The sequence below is a fragment of the Microtus pennsylvanicus genome, chromosome 22 (genome assembly GCF_037038515.1).
Source record: "Microtus pennsylvanicus isolate mMicPen1 chromosome 22, mMicPen1.hap1, whole genome shotgun sequence".
In the NCBI taxonomy this organism is placed as follows: Eukaryota; Metazoa; Chordata; class Mammalia; order Rodentia; family Cricetidae; genus Microtus; species Microtus pennsylvanicus.
In genome coordinates, this window is record NC_134600.1 from 1126466 (window position 1) to 1145248 (window position 18783).

The 18783-nt window shown below is 48.4% G+C and overlaps 1 protein-coding gene across 1 annotated transcript in view; it reads left to right on the forward strand.

The window, feature by feature from the left end:
- The window catches only part of Trak2 (trafficking kinesin protein 2), a 57312-nt gene extending 39337 nt beyond the window's left edge, over window positions 1–17975 (forward strand). The window contains exons 10-16 of the mRNA XM_075956139.1: window positions 1979–2116; window positions 5388–5464; window positions 6519–6719; window positions 7566–7861; window positions 9134–9400; window positions 11099–11216; window positions 14474–17975. Of these exons, the coding sequence (XP_075812254.1) occupies window positions 1979–2116; window positions 5388–5464; window positions 6519–6719; window positions 7566–7861; window positions 9134–9400; window positions 11099–11216; window positions 14474–15152 (1776 nt within the window). The 3' untranslated portion in view covers window positions 15153–17975. The remainder of the gene's footprint in view (window positions 1–1978; window positions 2117–5387; window positions 5465–6518; window positions 6720–7565; window positions 7862–9133; window positions 9401–11098; window positions 11217–14473) is intronic.
- The last annotated feature ends 808 nt before the right edge of the window (window positions 17976–18783 follow it).

The following is an 18783-nucleotide window of genomic DNA, read 5'->3' on the forward strand; positions in this document are numbered from 1 at the left end:
TGTGATACGCTGAAGTGGAGTCTGTTGGTTTCAGCAGACACTGGTGAGCAAGTGTCTGTGATATGCTGAAGTGTCTGTGATATATGTCTGTTGGTAAAGGCACAGATTGGCGGCAGGGTCACACGGTGGGTCTCTGGTTTTCTGCGGAACCTCTGGCAGATTTCCATAGTGGATGGGCTGACTCACATTCCCATCGTCGCTGCGGAAGGGTTCACTTCTGTTCATCTCCTTGTGAGCATTTGTTGCTTGCTCTCCTAAAGGTAGCATGCTGGCTAAGGTAACGCCTAATCTCAGTATCATTTTGCCTCGCGTTCCCTTGGCGGCCAGTGAGACAGAACATTCTCGGGTGTTATTGGCTGTTTGTGGCTCGTGTTTTGAGGACTTGGTTTCCTTAGCTCCTTTATTGATCACCTGATTGATTTGATTGATTGGTTTCTTGTCTAGTTTTCATAGTGTACTGTAGACATTAACGCTCTGTGAGGTCATCCCTAGCCAAGGTTTTCCCCGTCCTTTGGCAGTCTCTTCACTGATTAGCTGCTTCCTTTGCTGTGCGGAAGCCTCTTGATCACAGGAGGCCCCTATCTGTTGATCTCCCGAGTGCCAGGGACCGGTTGAAGAAGTCCTTGCCCGTGCCTGTGTCTTCAAGTCTCTTCTCTACCTTTCCCTTTTACGGTCTCAGGGTCTCAGGTCTGACAGTCATGGTTTTGATCGTTTTGGATGGAGTTGTTTTTTGTGCAGGGTGAGAGCAGGACCCTGTTCTGGCTTTGTATTTGCACACACAGGTTTCCCGGCACCATTTTTGTCAAAGACACTGGGATTTTTGTGTTTGTTTTTTGTCTTTTTTCAATATGTGTTTTTGCCATCTGTCAAAAACAAAGTGGCTGTAACTGTGTTTATATACCTTGGCCTCCCCAGTACTCCGTATGCCTCCACCACCTCAGCTGCACGTTTTATTTTATGAAGATTTATTAGCATTTAATGAACCTCCCTGTGTGTGGACAGAGCAGCCCCCAGCGGCTTAGTCTCCTCAGCTCTTCTGCTGAAGCATTTAGCTTTCACCAAGACAGACAGGCTGCTTAGGGAGCGCTCTCTCTCTCTCTCTCTCTCTCTCTCTCTCTCTCTCTCTCTCTCTCTCTCACACACACACACACACACACACACACACACACACCAAGCTTCACACCACCCCGATGAGGAGAGCAGCTCCAGTTTTGCTCTGGGCAGCATTTCCCTCATTTACTTGTCTTTCCACCGACCAGAGCCCACAGTTTATCAAGGCTGACAGTTAGGCGGAATCCCTGGTTCCTCTTTACGCAAGAATGTCTCACACCAGCTTTCTCAATGCGGCCTTGATGTTTGCCAAGGTTGATGGCGTGGCAGGGCCTGGTACCAGTGTTGCCCCAGCCCGCCAGCCTCTGCCCCACCTGCTGGTCTTCCGGTGTTTACTAATGCAGCAGTGAGCGTGGACCATGCATCCATGTTTGTCCTGGTCTTCTTCCTTCACGGTGGCTTTGCAGCACATGGAAAAGAAAGAAAGAGGGAGGCCTCTGTCGAGTCTCTCAGAATGAGAGGTGGGGTGATGTACGTTTTAGATGAGCACACCAGCCCTGCTGACCCTGAAGGGAGACACACGCTACACGTGGGAAGTCTTTCCAGTTAATGCGCTCTGAGCTTTTGCCAGCTGCTGTAAAAGGCTTCCAAACAAGGCATGGGGAAGGGCTTGTTTAGGGTGATGGGACACACTCTCTAGACTCTTGATCTTGTCCCTTGATGGTTTCAGATTCTGAGAGGTCATGTTCTTATAGCACTTGCCCAAGACAGCTCAGATCCTTAACATGAATGGGGTTGAGTTTGCTTTAGAACTATTTTGTTGGAATGATTTAGACATAAATTAATACCGTCAGGGCTCCTTCTTCCAGGGCTCACGGTTGACAGGGTTGTCTGGAGAGGTTGTAACTGTGCTGCTTCTCCCCGTCAGCTTCATGACTTACAGGACAGAAACATGGAGTGTCTGGGGATGTTACACGAGTCCCAAGAAGAAATCAAAGAGCTTCGCAGCAAGTGTGGCCCGGCCGCTCACCTCGGCTTCTCGCAGGCTTACGGAGTTTTCACAGGGGTAAGAGACAAGAAGCCGCCATGTGCTTTAGAAGGGGAGAGAAGCCTGTGTTCTGTCTCCAGAGTGCGCTGTGGCTTATGATGCCATCAGGTAGCTAGAAAAGAGAGACCATGCTTTGCTTCTGCTTCTGGGATGCAGTTACTGAGTCAGGATTTAATCTGCATACCACATCTTCCTTATCACTCGTGTTAAAATGTCCCAGATGATAGTCTAGACTCGCTGCAGTGTTGGAGGTAAAGTCTAAGTGAGCTGGATTTTGATCTGTGTGCCACAGCTCGCCCAAATGAGGTTCCCCTACCTTAGACCCACCACTTAGGCCATGCTTTTTAATCTGTATGTCTGTTTGCTTTGTGTGTGTTTAATACACATGATCCATCACACGGGTGCAGAGGTCAGAGAAGAACTTGTAGAAGCTGGTTCTTTCTTGCCACCACGATGTGGATCCTAGGTCGTCAGACATGGAAGCAAATCTTTGCCTGTAGAGCCATCTCCCTGGCTACAACCTTTTTTTTTTAATTTACCCCCATTTAGAGTATGTACATGTCTATGTGCCTATCATGTGTCATGTGCACATATGGAGGTCAGAAGATAGCTTGTCGACTTGATGCAGGCTAGAGTAATTCAGGGAGAGAGACTCTCGATTGGGAAAATCCCTCCAGATGATAGGCCAACGGGCAAACCTGTGGGGTGTTTTCTTAATTAACGGTTGATATGAGAGGGCCGGCCACTGTGTTGGGCCACCCCTGGGCCACTGGTCCTGAAGAAAACAGGAGAAGTAAATCCCCACGGCCTCTGCACCAGCTCCTGTTCCCGATTCCTGCCCTGACTTCCCTGGCTGCTAGACTCATCATCCCTAAGGTGAAATAGCCCTTGGCTCCCCAAGTTGCTTTTGGTCACAGTGATCTGTCACAGCAGCAGAAACTCTGACTACGACAACTGTCTAGAGGCGTTCTCTCTCTGCCGGGTGAGCCCTGGGCACACTTTAAAGACCATACCTCTACCAAGTACAAGTTTCTTGGTGGTTTAACTCTACCTAGAGGGTAAGGCTCTTGCAGATAGGAACGTTGAGTTTTTTAATTTGTTAATAAACAGTATTTGGGGACTGGTAGAACACAATTAGAGCGTGCATGTGTGTGTGCACGCATGTGTGTGTGCACGCATGTGCGCGTGTGCTAACATCTATTAACAGTTGTTTTCTTCCTTTCCTGGTCATTCTTTCTGGCTCCATTCCTTATGCATCTTTAAGTGGGGTCTGGGGATCGAACAAGCTTCCAGGTTTGCGTGGCAAAGGCCTTTGACCTCTAAGCCAGATCTTGGTAGACCCCAAACATATCCTTCAAAGAGCATTTTTGGAGCTGGGTGCCGTGGCCTGCACATGTGATCTCAAGAAATCAAGAGGATCAGCTGAGCCGAGCTAACTTCGAAATGAGAGACCCCTTTGAAATGAATGCCTGGATAAATAATGAGGAAATAAACACACAAGTCATAGACTAACAGGCATTGTTGGGAGAACTGGGAAAATCTGACCGGGCTCTGTGGATGGACCACAGTGTCTTAATAACAGACGACTATAGTGCCATTATCCACTATAGTCCTTGTCTCTACTAAACTTTGTCCCTGTCTTTAGTAAACAGAAACTTAAGCACTAAGTTGTCACAGGGTCAGGAAAAACAACAACAAAACCAACCAACCAACCAACAAAAACCACTGAGAGAGGGAATACCAAATATATTAATGATGCATGTGAAGAATACATAAAAATTCTTTGTACTATTTTTTAGAATTTTATTCTAAGTTTCAAACTATTTCAAAATCAAAGATTAAAGCACAGAATGCTGGCGCTGTAAGTGGCAGGGCACTCGCCTAGCATGCACGAGGTCCCGAGTTCAGTTCCCACACTGCTAAATAAATACACATTTTAAAAAACAAACCATATGGGTCAGTGCGTAAAGATATAACCCGCCATGACTGACGACCTGAGGTCAACCGAGGCCCCAGACGGTGGAAGGGAAAGACAACCCTACAAAGTCTCTTCCAATTCCATCAACTACAAAGGGAGATGAAGTGGGGAGGCGTGGGAAACACAGCTACCGAATCAGCCATTGCTCCAAGGAACTTTGATAATTGAGAAATGACATTCTGAGTCCAAAGCCTGTGTAGCAAGCTTTCTTGTTGAACTTTCTTGGACTACCAGCCCCAAGTAATGACAGAGACTTGTTATTAATTGTGAAAGCTTGGTCTTAGCTTAGGTTTTTTCCCAGCCAGCTTTTAATAACAGATTAATCTGTCTCTTTTAATCTATACCTGTGGCGTGGCTCAGTCACCTCTGCTCTGTACCATGTGTCTGTCTTCAGTGCCCAGCGGGCATCTCTCATGCACCTACATTCATCCCAATGTCCTCTGTCTGCCCACAAGTCCCCTCTTTTCTCTCCTCCTAACTATTGGCCTTCCAGCTCTTTATTAACCAATCACAGTGACGCGTCTTCAGACAGCGTAAACAAATGTTCCTCAGCAGACTTGGGTGCCAGATGTGCCATTACCACTGAAGTATCATGGCTTCTGGACTCTCACAGGCGGTCAGGTCGGGGATAGATGTATTCCATGCACACCTCGGAGTACATATCTGTCCTTCCATCTGTGCATCTCTGGATGTTAAAAGTCAGGTGCTCGGTCCCTGCAGAGCCAGCCACCCTCGGTCCAAACCCACGAAGCATGACATCCATGCCAATTGGATCCTCATCTCTGAGCAAATTATCAAAACCATACAAATTACAAGAGTGAGAGAAAGTGTTTGACAGGTTTGCCGTGGTCTGTGGCTGTCAGACCGTCTGTGTTTGTGTCTCTACATACACAATATTGACTTCTCATCTACGGGTCTTGTCCATTGCCACCTTAGAAAAATGCGTCATTGGCCGGGCGATGGTGGCGCATGCCTTTAATCCCAGCACTCGGGAGGCAGAGGCAGGCAGATCTCTGTGAGTTCGAGACCAGCCTGGTCTACAGAGCTAGTTCCAGGACAGGCTCCAAAGCCACAGAGAAACCCTGTCTCAAAAAACCAAAAAAAAAAAAAAAAAAAATGCGTCATGAAAAGGTAGTTGGTTCTTGTTCATGAGTTTTTATTTGTACCGTCGCTCTTCCCCCTTTGAATTTTAGCCTACATTTTCCTGTGTTTCCTTTATTCTGTCATAAATCATAAAAATACACACTGTATAGGCTGTTAATTCATTTGAGGGTGGTAGTCACTTTACAAATCTTAAACTCCTTTTTTTAGGAATCGTTGGCAGCTGAGATTGAAGGGACCATGCGTAAAAAGCTGAGTTTGGATGAGGAGTCTGTGTTTAAACAAAAGTAAGTACAGGTCACGGGGCTGTCACTGCACCGTTGCAGTAAGCACAGGTCACAGGGCTGTCACTGCGCCATTGCAGTAAGCACAGGTCACAGGGCTGTCACTGCACCATTGCAGTAAGCACAGGTCACGGGGCTGTCACTGCACCGTTGCAGTAAGCACAGGTCACGGGGCTGTCGCTGCACCGTTGCAGTAAGCACAGGTCACAGGGCTGTCGCTGCACCATTGCAGTAAGCACAGGTCACAGGGCTGTCACTGCACCATTGCAGTAAGCACAGGTCACAGGGCTGTCGCTGCACCGTTGCAGTAAGCACAGGTCACAGGGCTGTCGCTGCACCATTGCAGTAAGCACAGGTCACAGGGCTGTCACTGCACCGTTGCAGTAAGCACAGGTCACGGGGCTGTCACTGCACCATTGCAGTAAGCACAGGTCACAGGCCTGTCACTGCACCATTGCAGTAAGCACAGGTCACAGGGCTGTCGCTGCACCGTTGCGGTAAGCACAGGTCACAGGGCTGTCACTGCGCCATTGCAGTAAGCACAGGTCACAGGGCTGTCACTGCACCGTTGCAGTAAGTACAGGTCACGGGGCTGTCACTGCACCATTGCAGTAAGCACAGGTCACAGGGCTGTCGCTACACCGTTGCAGTAAGCACAGGTCACAGGGCTGTCGCTGCACCGTTGCAGTAAGCACAGGTCACGGGGCTGTCGCTGCACTGTTGCAGTAAGCACAGGTCACAGGGCTGTCGCTGCACCGTTGCAGTAAGCACAGGTCACAGGGCTGTCACTGCACCATTGCGGTGGAAATCCCAAAGGAGCCACAGGCCAGAGTACAATGGTGGTGGAGGCTTGCGAGGCCGAGTGAGGTCCTGGGTTCGATCCCTGGGCACTGAGGGGAGAAACGACACTCTAGAGTTAGGAGTGATGCTGCTGTACCATGCAGATTGTCCTCTCAGGTGGGAGCCCTCCTGGACCAAAGTTTATTTTCACCGTTAGTCTCGTGGGTGCCCTCTGGTGGGTGAAAGCGACAGAAACGAATGCTTCTCTCCTTGACAGGGCCCAGCAGAAGCGGGTGTTCAACACTGTCAAGGTTGCCAATGACACTCGGGGCCGCTCCGTCCCCTTCCCAGCCCTGCTCCCCATCCCAGGCTCCAACCGCTCAAGTGTCATCATGACAGCAAAGCCCTTTGAGTCTGGCGTCCAGCAGACAGAGGACAAAGCACTCCTGAGCCAAGGGAGCAGCATAGAGACTCCAGGGTAAGCCCGGGTCCCAGCTGTGGGCCTGCATCCCTAGGGGGCTGGCAGACTCACACTCGTTCCCTTGCAGAGGTTGGGGGGCCCATTCCTGCTGCATCAGCTCTGAGCCACCTCCTAATTCCAGAGACCCATGAGGATGCGATATTTTATCATTTATAATCCTCGCTTTCTTTTTAATATTCTGTATATATGTGTATATATATATGGGGGCTGTTTGTGGCCCAGACTAAATCTTTACACACATTTTTAGCATCACTTAACCTCCTTCCCATCTTCCTTCCCGTTTTCCTTCCTTCCTTCTTTCCTTCCTTCCTTCCTTTTTTTTTTCCATCTGTTGTTGCTTGCTTTTGGTGGGTGTTTTATTATATAAACAGGCTACCTTGAACTTTCTATGCAGCTCAGGCTACCATCAAAATCATGATTCTCCTGCCTCCATCTTCTGAGTGCTAGATTTCCTGGCATGTCCCACCACACCCTACTCACAGTTTTTTAAGTAATTACATTTTGTGATTAATAGCATGGACTAGTTCATGGCTAGCGCTTCCCTTTATTCAGAGTAAAACAGTGAACCCTCCTGCCCTCGGTGACTCTAGTAATACTTGGCTTTGTGCGCCTCTCACCTGAACATAAAAGAAGACGTGCCTGCAGTTTCATCATTGAATGGAATGGAAAAGTTAGCAAGGACAATTGGAAAAGACGCAGTGGTATATAGTATTGTGGACGGTTTTGTTTTGTTTTTCTGTATTTCAAATAGCTTAAAAGCAGCTCATTCTTGAGGTCAGTCCATGGAGTAGAAAGCTCTGTAGAAAACCTACAGTCTCGTCTGCCAATGTGATTTTCCCACAGGAACTCGCAGCCCACCAGCCACCCAGGACCCACTGAGGACAGCGATTTGGCTACAGCACTGCATCGCCTTAGCCTGCGAAGACAGAACTACTTAAGTGAGAAGCAGTTCTTCGCCGAAGAGTGGGAGAGGAAGATCCAGGTTCTGGCCGAGAAGGAAGAAGTCAGTAACTGCGACGCCCCCACAGGGACCCTCGACTCATTCTGCACTGATCAGTCGGAGACCACAGACCTTGGCAGTGCCAGCTGCCTTCGAGGCTTCATGCCAGAAAAATTGCAAATCGTCAAGCCTTTAGAAGGTAATCATTCCACAGCAGCTTTTAGAAGCTGTGTGTGCGTTAGACGTCCCTCCTAGAATGGAAATCTGTCCAGTAGTTACGAGAGCACTGTGTGCACAAGCTGTCTGTCTGTCTGTGTGGTGGTGTCAGCAGAAGAGGAGAGCAGGCTTTTCCTAATGGTTGCTATGGCAAATCACTGACAGCAGTTACCATGGTGAGCCCAACAGGATGTGGTCACTACTACTGCATCTCCTCCTCCAAAGAACTCAACCCAAGGGGTGTCACTGACACAGGGGCACGCGTGCATGCCTGTACTTCTTTCTCCTTCAGTTCAGTTTTATCTGAGATGCAAGTTAAAATCAGAATAAATATCTGACTTAGGAGATCGTGATGATTCCTGAGTGATTCTCTGATCCTGTGGTAAAAAGTTTCTTATTAGACAAAAGTTTGAGTAGGCCGCCTGTAGGGACTCCAGGTATTAGTTAGAGTTGCCAGTTTCAGGATGACATCCCCATAGTGACACAATTAGGTGTCCGTCTGGTACACGGGCAAGGGATGACCTTCGTCAGCATCCAGTAGGCCGCAGCTAAAGGGACACGTTCTCTACTCTGTCGTCTCCATTTTCCTGCTCCTCTGGGAGTTCAGGGGAAACAGTCATGAACAAGTAGAGAAGTGCACAAAGAAATCCAAGTTATTTTCCTACCTAAGTGCCCAGCATTTGCTTCCGAGTTCCTAGACTAAGCCAGGCGAACCCTGGTTTTCACCACCTGGAGGGGGCAGCCCGCCTCTAAGGTCCGTGGCCTCCCTCCTGCCCAAGCAGCCTGGGTCCTGTTAAAAGTGCCTTAGTGTTTTTTTTTTTCTTCTTCTTCTTCTTTAGATGTCCCTTTTGAAGACAAAATATCTTTTGAAATAGAAAAGCTATTGCAGGCTAGAGAGATGGCTCAGAGGTTAACAGCACAGAGGTCCTGAGTTCAATTCCCAGCAACCACATGGTGGTTCACAACCATCTGTAATGAGATCTGGTGCCCTCTTCTGGCCTGTAGGCATGCATACAGGCAGAACTCTGTATACATGATAAATAAATAAATCTTGAAAAGAAAAGCTATCGCTCAGACATCCAACACCATGTCATTTTCTACAGAGATCTTAAATTTACAACTTTTATCAAAACATCGAAACCAAATAAGTGTCACTGTCTTTATCATTATTGCCATGACTCACAGAACTCTAGCTTCTTAGAGACTGAGGCTCTGTGGGAAATGTAACGCTTGCGTCCCCTGCTCATCTGTCCAGGATCGCAGACTCTCCATCACTGGCAGCAGCTCGCTCAACCAAACTTGGGAACCATCCTTGACCCGCGACCAGGGGTCATTACCAAAGGCTTCACCCAGATGCCCGAGGAGGTCATCTACCACCTCTCAGATTTAGAGGAGGATGAGGAGGAAGGGATCACTTTCCAGGTCCAGCAGCCGCTTCATGTGGAGCAGAAACCTGCAGCTCCCACGCCAGTAACAGGCATCTTCCTGCCACCCATCACCTCAGCAGGTGGACCGGTTACAGGTGAGACACTTGGCCTCGCACACGGCGCATTGCGTGGTCCTGTTGTGGCTACCTGGCTACCCCTGCGCCATCTCGCTGGCGCGTATACTAGCGGAAGCAAGACAGTAGAAATCCGTAGCATCGCGGACGTTCCTAATTTTCTCCATTTTATCCTGCGAGCCTGCAAACTAAATTGGGAAGAGAAATGGATCAGGTCAATTAGTGGTTTGCAAGCCTTTTGTTTTCAGGGCCCTTGATGCTCTTATGAGTCCGTGAGCCTCCAGGTTTATCTATATGGGTTATGTCTGTTGATACTAATTAAGTTAAAATAAAAACTGAGAACTTAACAAAAAAAATAGCTTATTTAAGAATAAAAATTCTGAGCTGATTGACAGTGGCGCACGCCTTTAATCCCTGCACTCGGGAGGCAGAGGCAGGTGGGTCTCTGAGTTGGAGGTCAGCCTGGTCTACAGGGGAAGTTCCAGGACAGTCAGGACTAAAATAGAGAAACCCTGTCTCAAAGAAAACAAAATAAATAAATAAAAATTCTGTTATACAAATACTGTTTTCTGAAAAGTAACTATAGTATACATAGTAAGGAAATGATCTTGTTTTACAATTTTGCAAGTCTAATTTGTGACTTAGTAGAAAACTCTCTGTATTCAGTCTGTCACCATGTTGTTTAGATGAACAACGAGAGAAAATACACCCTCATATGAATATGCAGCTAGAACATAAAAAATATTTTAATAGTCTTCAAGAATTATGGCTATTGTTTGAACTCAGATAAAAACTTGGTAAATGGTAGTTTCTTAGTTACAGCAATGTGGACTCCGAAACCCTGGCAATGCATTTCATTCTGGGTTTTATTAAAAGTGTTTGTTCCACACTTTGTACATTTGCTCATGCATGGTTTGGTGACCTTGTTGAAAGGCTGTTAGGGTGTTCTCATGCTCAGTTGTGGATGTAAGTTTTCCAAAACTGATTTTCACTTCAAGCTTGGTAGTAAATATTGACAGCTTTCCACCCCCAAGGAAATGCCTGCCAGATTCCCAAGTCTGACTTACTATAGCGTGTGTGTTGTACTTAGCTGCACAAATGCTTTTCTGTAGGTGACTGTTGTTTGTATCGGCTGCATTGTAGGCAGCGGGGTATTTAGTGTACACTTCCTGTGTTCACATACTGCATAGCAAAAAGATTGAAGGCTTCATGATAATTTCACTCCATCAGAAACCTTCAGTAAACCTGACTTTGAGTAGATAAGGGTGAAGAATACAAGTGTAATCTGGTGTCATTGCCTTGATTTGTGCTAAGGAACCAGAATTTTCACCCATCACTGCTTTTGTGCCGGCATGCAAATGTCAATCCCATCAAAAAAAGAAAGCCTCATCCTCAAATGACCATGAAGTTTTCTAGAGTCAACGTGCGATGCTTTAAGAACCAGGAGAGTGACTTGACCTAGGCACCTGCATAACTAGATCTTATTTTTTTAATGTGTTTTTTTTCTCATTTCTGAGTTATTTTTATTTATAATTTCAAAGTACTGGAAGTTCAGTTATACACTAATCAGTTAATACTAGCATAGTCTACATATATTCTGTTTCCATTTGCTTTCTACGACACAAGGCAGCTGACAAACGCTGTGTTGCTAACAGAATAATGATGGGCCTTTTGTGTTATTAACCTCGTCTTTCTTTTCTGTGTTTGGTTTCCTAAAAGTCTCTGTTTCAGTTGCAACTGCAAACCCAGGGAAGTGTCTGTCATGCACAAACTCCACATTCACCTTCACCACCTGTAGGATCCTACATCCCTCTGACATCACCCAGGTCACCCCTAGGTAAGAGGGCCTGGGAAAGCAGGGGCCTCACAGGTTTCCTTCTTAAGTTCCCAGGGTTTTAATTAGTGTTCTGTAGTCACAGACTGATTGTCTTTGGACTGTTTTGACGTTGTACTTTCCCGTTTGATCATAACCCTTTGAAGTAGACAGACTATGCTGGATAGAGAGGAAACTGAGACACAGAAAAGTCAAGTGACTGAGCCAGAAGCTGACATGTAGGTGACTCCCCTGAGGTTGTTTGTGCCCAAAGTGAACCAGGCTGCATGGTGTGAGGGGCCACACCCGTCACAAGACCGCCTCCATCCCTGACACACCTGTCACAGGACCTTCTCCATCCTTGACACACCTGTCACAGGACCTCCTCCATCCCTGACACACCCTTCACAGGACCTCCTCCATCCCTGACACACCCATCACAAGACCGCCTCCATCCCTGACACACCCTTCACAGGACCGCCTCCATCCCTGACACACCTGTGACAGGACCTCCTCCATCCCTGACACACCCTTCACAGGACCTCCTCCATCCCTGACACACCCTTCACAGGACCTCCTCCATCCCTGACACACCCTTCACAGGACCTCCTCCATCCCTGACACACCCGTCACAGGACCATCTCCATCCCTGACACACCCTTCACAGGACCTCCTCCATCCCTGACACACCCTTCACAGGACCGCCTCCATCCCTGACACACCCTTCACAAGACCGCCTCCATCCCTGACACACCCTTCACAGGACCTCCTCCATCCCTGACACACCCTTCACAGGACCTCCTCCATCCCTGACACACCCGTCACAGGACCTCCTCCATCCCTGACACACCCTTCACAGGACCTCCTCCATCCCTGACACACCCTTCACAGGACCTCCTCCATCCCTGACACACCCTTCACAGGACCTCCTCCATCCCTGACACACCCTTCACAGGACCTCCTCCATCCCTGACACACCCTTCACAGGACCTCCTCCATCCCTGACACACCTGTCACAGGACCTCCTCCATCCCTGACACACCCTTCACAGGACCTCCTCCATCCCTGACACACCTGTCACAGGACCTCCTCCATCCCTGACACACCCGTCACAGGACCTCCTCCATCCCTGACACACCCTTCACAGGACCTCCTCCATCCCTGACACACCCTTCACAGGACCTCCTCCATCCCTGACACACCCGTCACAGGACCTCCTCCATCCCTGACACACCCTTCACAGGACCTCCTCCATCCCTGACACACCCGTCACAGGACCTCCTCCATCCCTGACACACCCGTCACAGGACCTCCTCCATCCCTGACACACCTGTCACAGGACCTCCTCCATCCCTGACACACCCTTCACAGGACCTCCTCCATCCCTGACACACCCTTCACAGGACCTCCTCCATCCCTGACACACCTGTCACAGGACCTCCTCCATCCCTGACACACCCTTCACAGGACCTCCTCCATCCCTGACACACCCTTCACAGGACCTCCTCCATCCCTGACACACCCTTCACAGGACCTCCTCCATCCCTGACACACCCTTCACAGGACCTCCTCCATCCCTAACACACCTGTGACAGGACCTCCTCCATCCCTGACACACCTGTCACAGGACCTCCTCCATCCCTGACACACCTGTCACAGGACCTCCTCCATCCCTGACACACCTGTCACAGGACCTCCTCCATCCCTGACACACCCTTCACAGGACCTCCTCCATCCCTGACACACCCTTCACAGGACCTCCTCCATCCCTGACACACCTGTCACAGGACCTCCTCCATCCCTGACACACCTGTCACAGGACCTCCTCCATCCCTGACACACCCTTCACAGGACCTCCTCCATCCCTGACACACCCTTCACAGGACCTCCTCCATCCCTGACACACCTGTCACAGGACCTCCTCCATCCCTGACACACCTGTCACAGGACCTCCTCCATCCCTGACACACCCTTCACAGGACCTCCTCCATCCCTGACACACCCTTCACAGGACCTCCTCCATCCCTAACACACCTGTGACAGGACCTCCTCCATCCCTGACACACCTGTCACAGGACCTCCTCCATCCCTGACACACCCTTCACAGGACCTCCTCCATCCCTGACACACCTGTCACAGGACCTCCTCCATCCCTGACACACCCTTCACAGGACCTCCTCCATCCCTGACACACCTGTGACAGGACCTCCTCCATCCCTGACACACCCGTCACAGGACCTCCTCCATCCCTGACACACCTGTCACAGGACCTCCTCCATCCCTGACACACCCTTCACAGGACCTCCTCCATCCCTAACACACCTGTGACAGGACCTCCTCCATCCCTGACACACCTGTCACAGGACCTCCTCCATCCCTGACACACCTGTCACAGGACCATCTCCATCCTTGAAGCACCTGTCACAGGAACTCCTCCATCCCTGACACACTTGTCACGGGAAGTGGGGTGAGAGCTGAGGCTCTGAGCAGGAAGTGGAGTGAGAGCTGAGGTTCTGAGCAGGAAGTGAGGTCAGAGAAGAGGTTCTGAGCAGAAAGTGGGGTCAGAGCTGAGGTTCTGAGCAGGAAGTGGGGTCAGAGCTGAGGCTCTGAGCAGGAAGTGGGGTGACAGCTGAGGCTCTGAGCAGGAAGTGGGGTGAGAGCTGAGGCTCTGAGCAGGCTGCTCTAAACAGGAAGTCAAACGTTCACAAGTGCTGTGTCCTCTGCACAAGTTAGAGCTCTGGAAAGTTATTACTTAATTTATTAATCTTATACTTGTCACAATCTTTAAAACTCTTGATATTGTGATACGTATATTATCTTTTACCAGTGAAAATGTATTAAACTCTGGTAACATTTGTTCATGAATAAAGCTGACGAAAGATGAGCCCTTCCATTCCACCATGACTGTAAATATATGATTTATTTAGCTTTTTTCTTAACTAAGATTTAGTAGCTTTGAAGCTTTTCATTATTTTTAATTTCTTAAAAATACACATTCCTAAGAAGAACTGACAGTGCTGTTCATGGGTACCCCTGTTTTACTGTTGTTTAGGGTTAATACTATCTGAGAAAATGGCAGTTAGCAATTAGACTGTTTTTCAGTGAAATGAAGTTGGAAAGGCTACCTTTAGAACCCAGCTGGTTGGCCATCCCCGCGCAGATGCAAGGTTGCTTTCCATACAAGGCTGAGCACTTAGTGCATTTTCTTGATGGAGCAGAGCAAACATTAAGTGCCGACTTGGGGTTCCTGATCCCTGAGCATGCTCCTTCTTTTCTTCCAGCTCCGGGTTCCCATCACTGTCCTGTGGAGGTGGTGGGAGCAGCTCCTCCAGCCCGGCTGTGAACTCCCCTGCCATGTCCTACCGGCTCAGCACTGGTGAATCTATCACCAACCGGCGTGACTCCACCATAACACTCAGTAGCACACGGAGCCTAGCCAAGCTCCTGCAGGAGCGAGGCATCTCTGCGAAGGTGTACCACAGCCCGGCATCAGAAATCCCGCTTCTGTGGCCTCGCCCCAAGGCCCTGGCCACCCCTTCCACACCACCAAACTCCCCATCACAGTCACCGTGCTCCTCTCCCTTGCCCTTCGAACCCCGAGTCCACGTCTCCGAGAATTTTTTGGCTTCCCGACCAGCTGAAACATTCCTGCAGGAAATGTATGGCTTAAGACCTTCAAGGACTGCGCCCGATGTTGGCCAGCTGAAGATGAACTTGGTAGACAGGCTAAAGAGACTGGGCATAGCCAGGGCGGTCAAGACCCCCGATCCCCAGGAGAACGGGAAAAGCCGAGAGGCAGAAATGGGTCTTCCAAAACCAGAGTCTGCTGTTTATTTAAATTCAAGTGGAAGTTTACTAGGTGGGCTGAGGAGGAATCAGAGCCTTCCGGTCATGATGGGCGGCTTTGGAGCCCCAGTTTGCACAACCTCACCCAAAATGGGAATCCTGAAGGAAGACTGAGGCTCAGCACCGACTGACCTCACATATAAATTATTAGCACATGAAGGACAGGGATGCACTGAGGATGGGAACTGGCTAAGGAGAGCAAAGGAAAGTCGAAGAAGGGCTGTGGATGTGCAGAGGATGTCGCGGGGGGGGGGGGGGGGATGGAGGCGTTTGGGTGAGGTCTTTGAGGATGGAGTCATAAACAGGAGGTAGGGACATGAGTAGGTCGGAGACAGAAATGACAGAAATGGAAGGAAGGGTTAGCGTGCTTCTCCAGCTGAGTTTCCTTGCCTTGAAAATGAAAAATGAATAGAAAAACAAATCCAGCCCTATGGAACACAGCAGTAATACTGAACTGCTGGCCCCTCGGTCCCTAGAGATCACAAGCAGGAAGAGCCTGCCTGGAAGGAGAGCCAGGAACAGTGCGGCTGTCCCGGCCAGCGGCTGTCCCAGAGGGTTGGTGCAGCGCGTTGTCTGTCACTGGGACTGCAGGCGTTTTCCCCTCTGATACGCGGTCAAATTGAGTACCCGTCCAATGGTGCGCTCACAACATTAGCAAAATATGAGTTCTGTCCCTTGCTTCAAAAGTGGAGACTTTCTCGTTTCAGAACACTCTCGGACACTGAGAGCCAAACACCACCCCGATTGCTTTGTGTTTGCGATTACTAAAACTTCAGTTTTTTTTAAACTTGTATTTTTGTACAACATAACAAAAAATTTAAAAAATAACCATGTGAGCGGGCTTGGGAGGGATTTAGGACGGAAAATGGGGGTAAATGGGGATCAAGAAAGCTCTTCAGGACGTTTCTTCTGGATAATATGGTGGCCAAGGAATGCAGACACAATGCATGTTTCTCAGATTTCCTTGGAGGCCGTAAGGCTTAGACCAGAAGTGCAATCAATAGTACTTAGATTATGTTGTATATTTATATCTGTAAATCTTTAAGAAAAGTTAGTCGTAACTAACTTCTTCCAAAGTGTGCTATGCATATTTTTAATGAAAGATGACATGTATTTGCACAAAAATTCTCAGGCACATTAAATTATAAACTGAAGTGAAACCCAGGCACTTGCTCGAGCGTGTTTGTCAGATTCCGTTGTTTTCCTGGTGTCGGTTAAAACAGCTGCCTAGTTCCTGGCACCTGCAGAAGCCGAGAAGGACCTTGTTCATGGCTAAGACAGGCGAGGCCTGGAGACGGGTCCCGGGATTCAGCAGTGTGTCGCGGGCCTTGAGTTGGGAAGAAAGCTCTGCTTTCTGAGGTGGCCGGCCATGGCTTTGTCTTGAGGGGTCCTTCAGGAAAGAAGGTCACACGTGAGGAGAAGAGGGAACTCTTTGTTCTGTCTGTGAAAGCAGGAAGTCTCTCCCTTGGTCCTCTTGGTGCTTAACTTGCAAATGCTCTGCTTGAGAGGAATTCTTCATTTCCACTGAAAGTTGCTTCCTTCTCTGTCTCGAGCCTCCTCCCCAAGAAGAGATAAACCCAAATCCACACGATGGTAAAGGACACATGGGCTTTCTCTATTTCTAGAATTTATAAAACTTTTCCAAATAAATTTCTCAGCCACCAAGGTGGTCACCTTTTGCTGGTCTAGCTGCTGTCAACAGATCATCACGCACACTTCCACGAAGGACTCCAGGTTAGCAGCGACCTTGCACAAACGCATTCAAACAATTTCTGGTGTTTCAGTTTCCTAAATAGTCCAATGCATTTTTTTTAAAAAAAAAAAAAATACTTTTCTTGTCTCTAAATAACTGAGTGCCTCCATCAGCAAAAGCTCCAGGCTTTGAAGAAAGGACACGTCCATCGCTTGGACCTTCACAGCTTCTGAAGAGGAGCAGGAAGAAGGAGGGAAGCATGGGCTTGACAGGGAAGTAGCGTGTTCAGTAACCGGGTTCATAGATGTCACATAAATCACTATAAGTTGGCTAGCCATTGTGAAGTTGTGTTGAGAGTTCTATACTTCTGTATAGTCAGTGCCTGAGTGACCGCTAGAGGCAGAGTGGTGCCTTAGCACCGAGCGAGCGTGTCCGGTTAAAGAAATCCAGATGGGTTTTTGAAAATTAAATTGATTTTTTTAATGTTCTAATGGTGATTTTGAAGTTTGCACCTAAAATTATTTTTGGTACTGAGAACTGGTTAGACCAGGCTGTCTCTGAAATGTAGTAGGACCTGGAGCCTTCCCACAGGTTCTTCCTCTGTGGAACTATTACGCTCGGATACTGTGCTCACGCTTTCATTCTGTTTACGGTACCGGCTGGTGTGTACTTTGATGCGCACATGGGGAAACCCAGCTTTCTCCTTCAGGATTTTCTCATTATTTCTCAGGTACTTCTGAGTGTCCTGTCACCGATTAGGAGAGTCTTCTTAAGCTCGGAATTAAAATTGCCCTGAATTTTGGAGATCCCAAATCTTATGTAAATAGCCTTAGGTTTAAATCCTTAGACATTAATTACCAGTGTTAGTTAAGTAGGTTTTGTTTTTCAGTCTTGTGATCGCCCTTGATCTGACACAAATGGTCAGAGTCTGTCGAGGGAAGATGTTGGAGGAGGCTCCCAGGAGCCTCGCCCTTAGTGAAGGCACGCTTTACACAGTATTCAAGCTCCTAGTCACAATCAGTAGTGAGAGCTTCTCACACCAGGTTGACAAGTGGAGCCAGGGCTGCCTGTGTCTGGGCCACCTCTGCTGTCAGGTGTGGCCGCAGGTATGGCGTGGGGCTCCGGGGGCTCCAGGAAAATAGCATTGTGTCATATCTGGAACCTGACTTTGTCAAATAGCTCTTAATGCACCTTCCTTTGCTCTATCAATTGTAAATCGGATAATAAACACAAGTAGCTTCTTACATTGTCCTGTGTCTCCCTGTGATTTTTGTTTCAGTCCTATACAATCCAGCATGAAATCTTTATAGAAAGCATCCCATATTTGTTGAACTAATACCAAAAAAAAAACCCAAATCATTAATAGTCAAGGAGTAAGCAGCTCTTTTAAATTTAAATTAAATTAAATTTAAATTTTTGTTACTGTGAGGATCGTCTTGGGGGGTCAGAAACAGTCTCCAAGAGCCACTTCTCTCCTTCAGCCACGTAGCTTCTGGGTACCAAATTCAGGCGGTCAGGCTTGGCGTCAAGTGCCTTTTCCCACTGAACCACTTGCTGGCCCGCAGGTATTTTTAGATCTAGACTACACCACATCACGATAGCTCCGTCCCAGAGTGACACCAATCAAGGATAAAGTCATCACTAAGCAGAGAGTAAGTGCGGCAAGGTTCAGAAATGACAATGCGGATCTTTCCCTCCGATTACACAGCTCCTCGGGCTTTGTTTCTAAGTGTGGACGCTGTTGGAATTGATACCAAGGCTCACTCAATGTCCTCGTCTCTGTCTGCTGTGGTCCTGGGGATCTGAGCTAGGGCTCACGCATAGGCAAGCGTTCTACCTCTGAGCTATATGTCCCCTGCTAACCAGGCAGTGGTGGCTCACACTCAGGAGGCAGGCGGATCTCTGTGAGTTCGAGGCCAGTCTGGTCTACAGAGAGAGTTCCAGGAGAGCCAAGGCTATACAGAGAAACCCTGACTTGAAAAATAAAAAGAAAACAGAAAACCCCAAAAGATTAATTGTGCTTTTATCTCATTTCATTTCACTTTATATGTT